The 12,263-nt window shown below is 40.3% G+C and overlaps 1 protein-coding gene and 1 long non-coding RNA gene across 2 annotated transcripts; both read left to right on the top strand.

The window, feature by feature from the left end:
- Positions 1 to 5,288: 5,288 nt before the first annotated feature.
- Positions 5,289 to 6,837, top strand: LOC115924089. Its single transcript, XR_004064177.1, has 2 exons — positions 5,289 to 5,857; positions 6,303 to 6,837. It is a non-coding gene; the product is annotated as an uncharacterized LOC115924089 (long non-coding RNA).
- Positions 6,838 to 8,183: 1,346 nt separating this feature from the next.
- LOC115924153 lies at positions 8,184 to 11,633 on the top strand. The gene has a single exon (XM_030985994.1). It carries the CDS (start codon positions 8,184 to 8,186, stop codon positions 11,631 to 11,633), a length of 3,450 nt encoding a protein of 1,149 aa, XP_030841854.1.
- The last annotated feature ends 630 nt before the right edge of the window (positions 11,634 to 12,263 follow it).

Consider the following 12,263-nt stretch of genomic DNA (forward strand, 5'->3'; position numbering starts at 1 on the left):
ATTACTGTCAATATTAATTTCTTGCCCACTCAACGACCTATGAAGAAACGTGATTAAAGCCTAATACATAAGATTTGCCTTTCACGGTTATACAATATATCACTGACGTAACAATGCCCTTTTTATGTTGAGAGTTCAAGGTGATTATTCTCAAGATTTCAAAAGAAGAGAGAGAGAGAGAGAGAGAGAGAGAGAGAGAGAGAGAGAGAGAGAGAGAGAGAGAGAGAGAGGAGAACAGGTGAAGTAAAAGCTTGCTGTCTTATTATTTTTATCTTTACCCTTCTCGCGATTATATTCATATTGTTATCTTTTTTTTTATCCGGGACACTTTCGTGCCGTTTTGATCAGGTGAGGGATTTATATGGGGCTAACTCATGTCTACTTCATTTTAGCAATACGGCTAGAAAGCTCTGTTTAGGAGCTCGTTTTGGAGCTTTAACGAATTAAACTGGCACTTTGTGGTCGCCCTGATAGACTTGCACCTGATGAGTAACCAACAGCGAACAAGTGGCTTCATGCCGTACCACTTGTTGTCAGCCTTTAAAGGAGGTACGATGCCGGTGTGAGCTCTTGTTTCAGAGGCGTAAATCTTTTCCGATGGAGGGGTGGGGGTAGGGGGCGGGGGTGGGTAGGTGGGGAGGGGGAGGCAGTTTGATTTTTGATTGCTTTTATTTCTGCATTATTAAACATATAGTGATATACATACTAGGTACATATATATCTTAAATAAAAGTAAAACCCCACATAGTTGACAAATAATTACAGAATGAAAAATGCAGGAGACCGCCATATAGTGGTATAATCACACGATCACACACACGAGCGTACCCACTCTTTGTATATAGACTTTAAAAAAAATAAAGGTGAGTTCTGATAAAAAGAAAAGAAAATGAATGCTCATAGAATCAAACAAAGCTTACACTGAATGTTCAAGATTACAAATAAATGTCATTTGCCAAACACTTTGGTAGAAAATGTATACTGGCTGAGTAATGAGCATAGAAAGATTAGGAAATCAAGGTTAGAAGCCCCGACACCATTTGTGTTGTCCCATATACATCTTTTTGTGTACAGTGCTTGTTACTTTACCAAGACTGGGCCAAATTTATTATGATGTTGATGACTCTAGAACTTTGCAGCACACACCAATACTTACATGCTACATGATCAATTTTTTGTGATCCATTCCACACCTTTTCTTTCACAATGCAATCGGATGACCAGAACCTTTATCTTTAACCTATAAACACATTCATTCTGAAATTATTTTAAAAGAATTTTCACTGTATTATTAACAAAAGATGTTCTATCGCTGCTATAAGAGTATTGTATATTCACTTTTCCAAAATGTTCAACATCTGACTATTTCATTCTCAAAAAGTGATTATTTCCCCCTCGAAAACTGTGTTGGAGGGGGGGGGGGTATTTTGTACAAACCACCCCCTCTTTTTAAAGTAAGGTGTTTTTATACCCCATTCCCCCGGATTCACGCCCGTGGATCTGTTGCTTCAGTCAAAGTGAACTGGTTTGTAGGCCAGCTGACGGGAATCGGATCGCCTCCCAACCACAATGTGAAGTTTGAAGGGCATAGGGTGATTGAAAGATAGCGCCAATACAGCAATTTAAGTCAATTAAACTGATTTCTTACGACGCCTTGTGCTTCAGATTTGCAGTGCTCTACATTTTCGTCTCTTTCTATATATACACCGACATATTTCCTCCTTTTTGCAATACATTGTATATATTCATTAGTCTAAAGTATTTATTTCTTCATGCACTTGTTTTATTTATTTAGTTAGTCAATAAGTCATTTAGTGTCTTTCTTTCTTTATTTTATTCATTTACTCCAGTCGGGCCATGATTATCATGTGTCGGGAAAAAAAGTAGAAAAGTAAAGAGACATAGGATCGCTGAACATTGCCTTTATGACTATCGCAATTTATGTCATTTAGAATATTAACACCTGATTTAAAATTGAAATGATGTTTACAGATATGTGCTTCTTATCATTATTCATCAGCATGGTTGAAATAGACGCTGGTTTTCTCGTTGAAAAGTCGCCAGAGAACCACGTGATCTCTCTGTGAGGTGATCACTTGATCACGTGATCATCATCAATCTCTGAAATTGTTAATCACTGGCCATAACATGTATGAAGTCGACTTCTGAAGAATTTTCGTCCTTTTCGACAACTCCCAAACGATCAAAAGGTACTTTTGTATGTACATGTTATATGACATTCAAAGTAACATATAAGAATGAACTAAAACCCATATAAACTACAGCTTAAGTCGAACCACCGAGGCGCCGCCGAAATTAGGACGCATAGCGTCCTTGATGCGCCGAAAGTTTGAAAACTGCACAACGGACAGTGATAATCGTATATAGCTGATATATGTTGTGGGAGTGTATATGCGAGCAATTAATTTTACTCTTTATATGCCGCACAGATAATCTCCCTGTGCCGCAAGCTTAGCTTATAAAGAAGTCCTAAAACCATTCATTTTATGATGTAATCAAGTTAATATATGTTGATCAATGTACTATTACCAGTCTCTTTTTATGTAAAAGAGTATATTTCTTTTTGTAGTTTTGAATAAAATGAAAACAAATGTATCATTGGGTATTTATACCAAATCTATACCGTTGTTAAAAGGGTTGTCATCGAGCCAATCAACATGATCTAAACTGAGAATGGGCAATTTTTCAAAGCCAGTGTCTTGTACTAAGCAATCCTTAGGTCACTTGGTGCCGTGGTTTATCATACATTGTTTTGTGCAAAATTACACTAGTGGCAAACAAGCGACCATCCAGAGAGGCGAAGAAAGCAACCAAAGTGTTAGAGGTAAAAGTGAAGACAAATTTCATATGACTAGATTTAATGAAATGAACCTACTATTGCCATCTTAAACAGGGATTTGATAGATCAATTCAATAATATTAATGGAAAGATGATTATATCAATAAATTAAAGAACAGATGCCTTAGAAATGGTGATTTTATGTTTTCTTTACTTTATGGCATCGATTTGTTCATTAATTTTTAAAGCAAGGTTTAACAAAGTTACAGCTCAAGGATTATAATTTGAAGAATAATTACATAAGCACCAAACCAATTCATTAGTTTATAAGCACTCTATCAAAAACAATGACAATATGATTATTATATATAGGTATATCAACTATTAAAATAAACAAATCTCAAATTTATGTAAAAACATGGAAACAAAGAAAAGGAGCACTTATCTTTTCATAAAAAAGTATACTCTAAACTAGAATGGAACGTTAAATGGGAATGATGAGCAAAGGCACAAAAACACTTCATATTCCTGAGATCGAGTCAAAAAACCTTTAATGATATAAGAGGTCGGCTCACGTCAATGTCAATTACATCTCAATTGAGTAGCGTCAAGCGTCAGCGGTAGTGTCGCAGAATTTTACATTTTTATCCACGATTATGTTGGACATGTGTTTGCTCTGATGACACACAATAAAGCTAGTCTTGGTGTTTCAGAACTTCTCTTAACAGAAATCAGCAGCACAGCGCTCTCTCTGACACTATCGATAAATAATTGGCAGTTTTACAAAAAGCTGAACGGAAAATAATGCTTTACTGGCAGTCCTCATATTCAATGAAGTAATCTAGGCGTTATGAGGTCTCGTATGAGACCAAATGGAGTGTTCAATATTTTGGACTGATGTCACAAAACACATGGTTTTGAAGACTAAGCTTACGGTTCTGGTCATGCTTTGCCATGATGAATCGTCGATCGTTTTGGCAGGGAGCACAGCCGCTAATTATCACACTCACCTCTTTCCAGAGCAATTCTGATTGCGATTTGATTCCAAAAGGAAATGATTTTCTTTGTATTGATTTCCATATTGGCATAAGCTACCTTGTCCCTAATACGATAGGCAATGCTAGCATGGTTGTTCTCTCTCTCTCTCTCTCTACCTCTCTCTCGCTCTAATCTTGCCCTCTATTGGCTAGATGATTCAAGCTGAGTCCTGCGAATACGTGGATAGACAGAATAGGCAAAAGAACTTTGGGAGCAGTGGAACTGCGTTTGTGGAACTGAGTTTGAAGAGTACTTGATAATGCCCGTTACGTCAATTTCGATTGCGTCATATTATACCTGCGCTAATCAATCAACACTGTAACTGAAATTGGCCCATAGTCAAGTAACTCAACACATTGTTTGCACTGTATATTTTACATTTGCCTTTTGTACGATATCATTCCTACATAAGCGCCAAAGATCTCACCAGTTGCTGACGCAACCTTGCGTCAGAAAAACGACTCATCGTATGCAGCAAGCTAAAGGGAGGGAAAATTACAAAATCATGTTTTATGTATAATAAAAACATAAAAATTATTGAAAAGAAGAAGAAAAAATAACTACCAAAAACAAGAGAGAAGTCAAAGTTGTATACCAAATGATAAACAAAATATTTAAAAAAAATTGTTGGTGATGATAGTCAAAATTGACTGATTGCCATAAAAACACTCACCAAACACAACGACACAACAAACACAGATAATGGGTGTCTATGAATTTTTAATTGACGATGTGAAGTGACTACAGCATGCGAGACCGACATAAGCCGAAAGCTCGGTCTCGCAGGCCTTCGACAATTTTTCTTGTGGTTCACGAAACCGACATTGTGGTCTCGTGGGCTGCCAGATTATACTGGGATGTCCCGGATGTGGCGTTGGGTTGATTTCTCAACCATTCCAATGGATCTCTTCAAGAGGCTTTTTTTGGAACACTGTGGTATATTGGCGAAGGCTTTGGACTATTATATGATAATAATGATAATGATAATGAAATTAATAATAATAATCAACAGAATGATAGTAATGATATTAATACGACTGTATGTTCCCGGTGTATGTTGTACTACTAATAGTATGCCGCGTTTATAAAGCGCTTAATACATCGACGATGTCTCTAAGCGCTTTACAGATATATTATTACCCCGGTCACCGGATTCAGGCTAGCACACAATGTACGCACATTCTCCACTCCCTGGGGAGCATTCCAGCCAGGCGTCATTTTACAGACGCTCACAATGCTGAGCATACTGCATTAACGTTCGCATCCTACCGGGTACCCATTTATCTGGATTGAGAGTGTCATCTGTAGATTAACTTCCATAGGACTTTAGTGCCGGGCCGGGATTTGAACCCCGTACTTTGTAATCTATAGTGACTTATCAACTAGACCAGAACACCTCTTTTGTGAAATGAAAGGTCATGGGTAATATTTCCCTCCTCCTCCTAGTACTACTTGTCACAATGTGACTGGGATTTCTTTTTTAGACAGAGAATGTAATGGACAGGTGTTAGATGAATAGATGTTGTTGGTAGCAATTTACCAGGTCAACTAACTTGGATTTACTAGGTCAACTAACTTGGGTCTCTAGTAGAGCAGGTGTCTGTCTTTGTCTGTGTGTGGGGAAAGGATGAGGAGAATGTTAATAGGAAAGTTTTGTATAGAGGATTCAGTAAAAGGAATTTGGATGGACAGTTTTGGCATGAGAGGAATACAAAGAATGTTAAAGAGGTTACTATTGAGAGAGCCAACGTGGATTAGAGATTTAGGGTAGTTTAATCAGATTGCACATGAGATCTCGAGAGGAGCAGACCTTTCAGAATTTGGTCTGACTTTGGGGAGTGAATGAGGGGTGTTGGCCACGAAGGTAAAAGTTACAGCCACAGGCTATAAGCATGCTGTTGCTGGCATAGACTTTCCCTATACTATGGGACCAGGCAAGAACCAGGCAGCACAGGCCGACGTGGTAGAAGCCTCATCAGCCCTCGCCTCAACTTGGATCATCATTTGAACATCTGAACTGTAAGTTACAGAAATAAATGTATTACCTTATTTGTAATTATCTGGAAGGAAGGTTAATTTCATACATTTCATAAAGAGAAAGATATTTTCTATGTACTACGAGATAATGGAATTTTGTGTTGTATCTTGCTTGTTGAATAAGGAAGACTTAACCTTGATTATTTTGTTTGCTTAGAATATATGAGGTTTAAGAAATTGTATTGCACTGAAAAGTTATACATTTATAACTATATGTAGAGACATAGGTGTTATTCTATAATTTCTAGGTGAAAGATACCGTACATGGTCATTTATAAATGTCGCCTATTTTAGTGGTTTATGTCAGTGAAGCTAAGCTCTATAGATTGTAAATGATTGTTGTAAATTGTTAGGATTTACATCGCTATAGCTATCGTGTTTATTTTTGTAGATGGTTGGCTATTTGGTTTCCATTTAATTCTTTTAGGGACAAGCTGGGCTCGTAGCAATAACCCTAGGCACCATCAGTGAATGGACATGTGTTCGTAGTCGACAAGCTCAGGCAACCTACTCGCGTCAAGTCGTAGAGTCAACGCCCAGTGCTGTCGTACACCGGTCAGGCTTAGCAAGTCATGCATCATCGCACCGGGTTACTACATACACCAGAGTATATCGTTCCGCCTATTCAGAAACAGGAAGAGGTGGTATTTACGAACTTTAAATCGGGACTCTTTAATCCACAGCCGTTTACTTTATATATACAAAGACCGGGCTAGAGTCGGTGGGTGATTAATTGTATGTTTTACAATCGATGACCTGGTCATCAGGTAATCTATTTTCCTTTGGAAATATGGAGAATTATATTGTGATATAATTGAGTACCGATAAGACGACATAAACAGTGATAGGATATACTCCTATCTAAGTTCATAGTGATTCTGAATCATTTTATTTTTGTCAATTATTTGCATGTTTAATTATATTGAGCCGATGGCTCTTAAATAAACTGTTTGTACCCTATATTCTTACTCTTGAAATTGCTTGATTTTCTTGTGATACATACTCATTTCATCAGAACCTAATTTATCGTCAGACCATAATAATTTTCAGTATTTAAATCTGACATATTGGCGACCACGAAGGGACAATTTTTTGTCTATTTGATAGGTTAGGTTATAATGATTAGATTGTTATCATTGGTTAATATGTCTTGTGATTGTTTTTGTGTAATAATGAAAACTTGATCTTCTCTCCAGTTTACAGTGTTTGTAGGTTCAAGACTGTTCGGACGGTGGTGCAAGTGCAGGTCGGGGCAGGGAGGCTTCTCTACGTGCCTGTGCCAGAGCTGAGGGCGTGGTGACGTTTGCGCTGCATAAATTGTCTGCATTTGGCAGGTTTGTAAATTTACCTTGGTGTGGCCTGCAGTATGGAGAGAGATAAGTTTATTACACAAGGGAAAGAGTTTAATTTGGAGGGGAAGGAATTGAGAACGTATGTTGATGAGTGTGTGCGTGAAGCTAGAGATGAACGAGCGGCAGCAAGGAGTGCTGAGACTGAAATAATAGCTCAACAGATTAGACTAGAGGAACTAAGAAAAACTAATGGGACGGGACCTAGTTCACAGTCGGGGCACCCACGTAGTAGGCCCAGTATTCCTCCTCTTCCAGTTTTCCAAGAAGGAAAGGATGATATTGACAGTTATTTGTCTAGGTTTGAGAGACATGCCGTCATTGTAGGGTGGGATAAGTCGGATTGGGCACTCGCAATTTGTGCTTTGATGTCGGGTAAGGCTTTGGATATTATTTCAAGACTTACAGTTTCCCAGGTTAAGGATTATGACATAGTTAAATCCTCACTTCTAAAAGGATATGATCTTACGGAAGAAGGGTATAGGACTAAGTTTAGGTATGCTAAACTCCATCAGGGGGAAACCTATGTTCAATATGCCCATAGAATTGAGAAATACTTAGATCGATGGATTGATCTTAGCTCTTATGATGACAATGTTGAAGGTCTGAAGAGCCTGCTCATCCAGGAACAGATATTTAATACAAGCAGTAAGGAATGCCTGATGTTCGTTAAGGAACGTCATCCTGGAAAGCTTACAGAAGTATTAACTCTAGCTGATCAATATCATGATGCTCATACAGATTTGAGGGTAAGAAGGGTGAAAGCCCAGCAGTCCAGTTCTAACAGTTCAAATAATACTAAGAGTCCAAACAGTTCTACTAGTTCAAGTAGTGATAAAAGATCAAGTAGGTCTGAGAATCCAACCAACTCTAATCTTTCGAACAAGAAATGTTACACTTGTAATAAGTTTGGACATCTTTCTTTCAATTGCCCAAGTGGAAAGAAAGGTCGACGTGAGATGGGATCAAGTCTCGTCAAAGGCAGGTCAGCAGATGATACATCAGCCAGACATGATGCTGCAGCAGGACCTACTGACTCCAGAGAGACAGCTCATCCGGATGACTCGAAGGGTTTGAGTCTCATCGTGAGAGAAAACCTCACCGAAGATGGAACCGGAGTGAAGCTAGCATCTGGCGACACCCTCCCGGTACTATCAGCAGCAGCGAGTGGTTCACCAGTGGAGATGCCAGTCAGCAAGGGAATGGTGAACGGGAAGCTCGTGGATGTTCTACGTGACCGCGGTTGTACGACTGTCATTGTTCGGCAAGACTTGGTGTCGGAAGAGCAGTTCACTGGAGAACAGCGGACTTGCTTGCTCATTGATCGGACGATCAGAACCTTCCAAGTTGCAACGATCGAGCTAGATACTCCTTTCTTCACAGGTAAGGCAGAAGCTTTGTGTGTGCTAACACCCGTGTATGATATTGTACTAGGGAACATTTATGGAGCCCGGCAACCAGCTGACCCAGACCAAGACTGGAAGCCAAAAGATCATCAGGCCAACGCAGTAGAGACAAGAGGACAGAAGCGGAAGGCAGGACGTACGAGGCCTCCCCTTCAAGTACCTGATTCACTGAATGACATTGTGTCTGTGGATGATCTAATCCAGGCCCAGAAGGAGGACAATGCACTGGATGCTTCCAGGAAACTCGCTGAAAGTGGAGAAAAGAAGATAAGTAAGAGTGGAAATTCGTCTTACTTTCTCGTTAAGAAGGATGTACTCTATAGAGAATATATTGATGCAACCCCAGGGTCAGATGTACTCGTGCAAGTTGTGGTACCCACTAAATTCAGGAATCAAGTCTTGAAGCTTGCTCACGAATCTATTCTTGGTGGTCATTTTGGAACTAAAAAGACCCGTGATAAGATTTTGACTCACTTTTTCTGGCCAGGTATGCATGCAGATATAGTGCGGTATTGTCGGTCATGTGGACCATGTCAGCGTACTTCGCCTAAGGGGAAGGTTACGAAGGTGCCTCTGGGATCAACCCCTCTCATCGATGAACCTTTTAGACGTGTGGCGATGGACCTGGTTGGACCGATAGAACCTGCTACTAGCAAAGGTAATCGGTACATTCTTACTGTTGTAGACTATGCTACACGTTACCCAGAAGCTGTAGCACTTCGCAGGATTGATGCACAGACAGTTGCAGAGGCACTGATGGACATCTACTCCAGGGTGGGGATACCACGAGAGGTGTTGACAGACCGGGGCAGCCAATTCACATCAGAGCTGATGAAGGAAGTCAGTCGTCTATTCTCCATCCGTCAGATGACGACTACACCCTATCATCCCGCTTGCAATGGGTTGGTTGAACGTTTCAACGGTACCTTGAAGTCTATGCTCCGCAAGATGTGTGAAGAACGACCCAAGGACTGGGGTAGGTATTTGAACCCCCTCTTGTTTGCTTACAGAGAGTCAGTGCAGGAGAGCACGGGATTCTCACCCTTTGAACTCCTGTTTGGGAGAGCAGTTCGAGGCCCTCTTGCTATCCTACGGGAGCTGTGGACTGGAGAGGTTGATGAACCGGATACCAAGACTACATATCAGTATGTATTGGATCTGAAAGACAGGCTGCAATTGACTTGTGAAGTTGCCCAACAGAATCTCAGCAAATCAGCAGAGAGGTACAGGAGACAGTACAATAAGAAAGCAAAGGAGAGAAAGTTTGAAGTTGATGATGAAGTCCTTCTTCTACTTCCGAGTGACAACAACAAACTGTTGATGCATTGGAAAGGACCCTTCAAGGTGGTAAAGAAGATAGGACAAATGGACTACAGAATTGATAAGGATGGAAAGATAAAAACCTTCCATGCAAATCTTCTGAAGAAGTACTACAGGAGAGAGGAGAGTGCAGGTGGGTTTGATGTTGCTGGTGTTTCTGTTGTGGATGATGGCTTGTCTGAGGAATGTAGCGAAGGAGAGAATGAAGATGTAAACCATTCTTCGAGAAAGGATATTCTTCATCTCCCCAATCTTACCCCAACAGAATCTCTCAAAGATGTGCAGATCAGTCCACATCTAGATGATAAGCAGCGTGAGGAGGTCAACTCTCTTTTACGGGAGTATGAAGAAGTTTTGACTGATATGCCGGGATTGACAAACTTAGGTAAGCATGACATTAAACTTGTCCATAAGGAACCCATTAAGAGTAAACCGTACCCATTACCACATGCTTTGCGAGGTAAGGTGAAGGAGGAGGTTCAGAAGATGATAGATGTTGGCATAGTTGAATCCTCGTCTTCTCCTTATGCATCCCCGGTAGTGATGGTAAAGAAGAAAGATGGGACGATCAGGTTTTGTTGTGATTATCGTAAGTTAAATCAAGTTACCGTAACTGATGCAGAACCGATACCTGATCAGGAAGAAATATTTGCAAAACTTTCTAGGGCCAAGTATTTCACAAAGATTGATCTAACCAAAGGGTATTGGCAAGTACCCTTAACAGAGGAAGCCAAGGAACTGACAGCATTTGTGACACCAGATGGTTTGTATCAATTTCGAAGCATGCCATTTGGGCTAGTTAATGCTCCGGCAAGCTTTAGTCGTATCATGAGGGCTTTGCTCCGTGGCTTGCATGGTGTAGACAATTTCATTGATGATATTTTGATCCATACAGTAAGTTTTGAGGAGCATTTAGATACCCTCCGTGAGGTGTTCGAGAGACTGAGGAGAGCAAACTTGACAGCGAGGCCTACCAAGTGCACTGTAGGATGTGTAAGTATCGAATTTCTTGGTCATCGAATAGGCCAAGGAGAGCTTCGACCAGTGCAAGACAAAGTCGATGCAGTTCAAGGAGCTGCGAGACCTAAGACCAAAAAGCAACTTCGATCCTTTCTAGGTCTTGTGGGTTATTACAGACGGTTTGTTCCCAACTTCGCAGCATTAGCAGTACCACTGACTGACCGAACAAAGAAAGGAGAGCCACTTCTAGTGAAATGGGGAGATGCGGAAGAGGCAGCTTTCACTACCTTGAAAAAGAAACTTGCTAGTGAACCCATTCTCCATCTTCCGGACTTAGATCTTCCTTTCATCCTGAGGACTGATGCCTCAGATCATGGTCTCGGTGCAATTCTGCTACAAGAGACAGAAGGGAAGAAGTTCCCTATCGCCTACGCTAGTAGGAAACTTCTCCCAAGAGAGCAGCGCTACTGTGTTATGGAACGTGAATGCTTAGCAGTAGTCTGGGGTGTTCAGAAGTTCGAACCATACCTCTACGGCAAGCATTATGAACTAGAAACCGATCACCAGCCACTGCAGTGTATCGCGAAATCAAAAGTCGCGAACTCAAGGATTCTGAGATGGGCTCTGGCGCTTCAACCGTACCAGTTTAGCATCACAGCTATCAAGGGCAGTGAAAACGTCGGTGCAGACTACTTAAGTAGGATACCAGATACCAGTAGTTGATTTCAAGTAAAGCAGGAAAAGAAGGTTTTTTTTTTTTAATAATTATTATTGATCTTTATATTTTCCTGTAAACAAATTTTCCTCGTATAGAATGAGAAAACCACTCTGAAATTTTCCTCGTATAGAATGAGAAAACCACTCTGAAATTTTTTTCTGAAATTATATAAATTTCTTGAAGGAAGGGGAGATATGTCACAATGTGACTGGGATTTCTTTTTTAGACAGAGAATGTAATGGACAGGTGTTAGATGAATAGATGTTGTTGGTAGCAATTTACCAGGTCAACTAACTTGGATTTACTAGGTCAACTAACTTGGGTCTCTAGTAGAGCAGGTGTCTGTCTTTGTCTGTGTGTGGGGAAAGGATGAGGAGAATGTTAATAGGAAAGTTTTGTATAGAGGATTCAGTAAAAGGAATTTGGATGGACAGTTTTGGCATGAGAGGAATACAAAGAATGTTAAAGAGGTTACTATTGAGAGAGCCAACGTGGATTAGAGATTTAGGGTAGTTTAATCAGATTGCACATGAGATCTCGAGAGGAGCAGACCTTTCAGAATTTGGTCTGACTTTGGGGAGTGAATGAGGGGTGTTGGCCACGAAGGTAAAAGTTACAGCCACAGGCTATAAGCA

The sequence above is a fragment of the Strongylocentrotus purpuratus genome, unplaced genomic scaffold (genome assembly GCF_000002235.5).
Source record: "Strongylocentrotus purpuratus isolate Spur 01 unplaced genomic scaffold, Spur_5.0 spur5_scaffold_15, whole genome shotgun sequence".
Taxonomy (NCBI): Eukaryota; Metazoa; Echinodermata; class Echinoidea; order Camarodonta; family Strongylocentrotidae; genus Strongylocentrotus; species Strongylocentrotus purpuratus.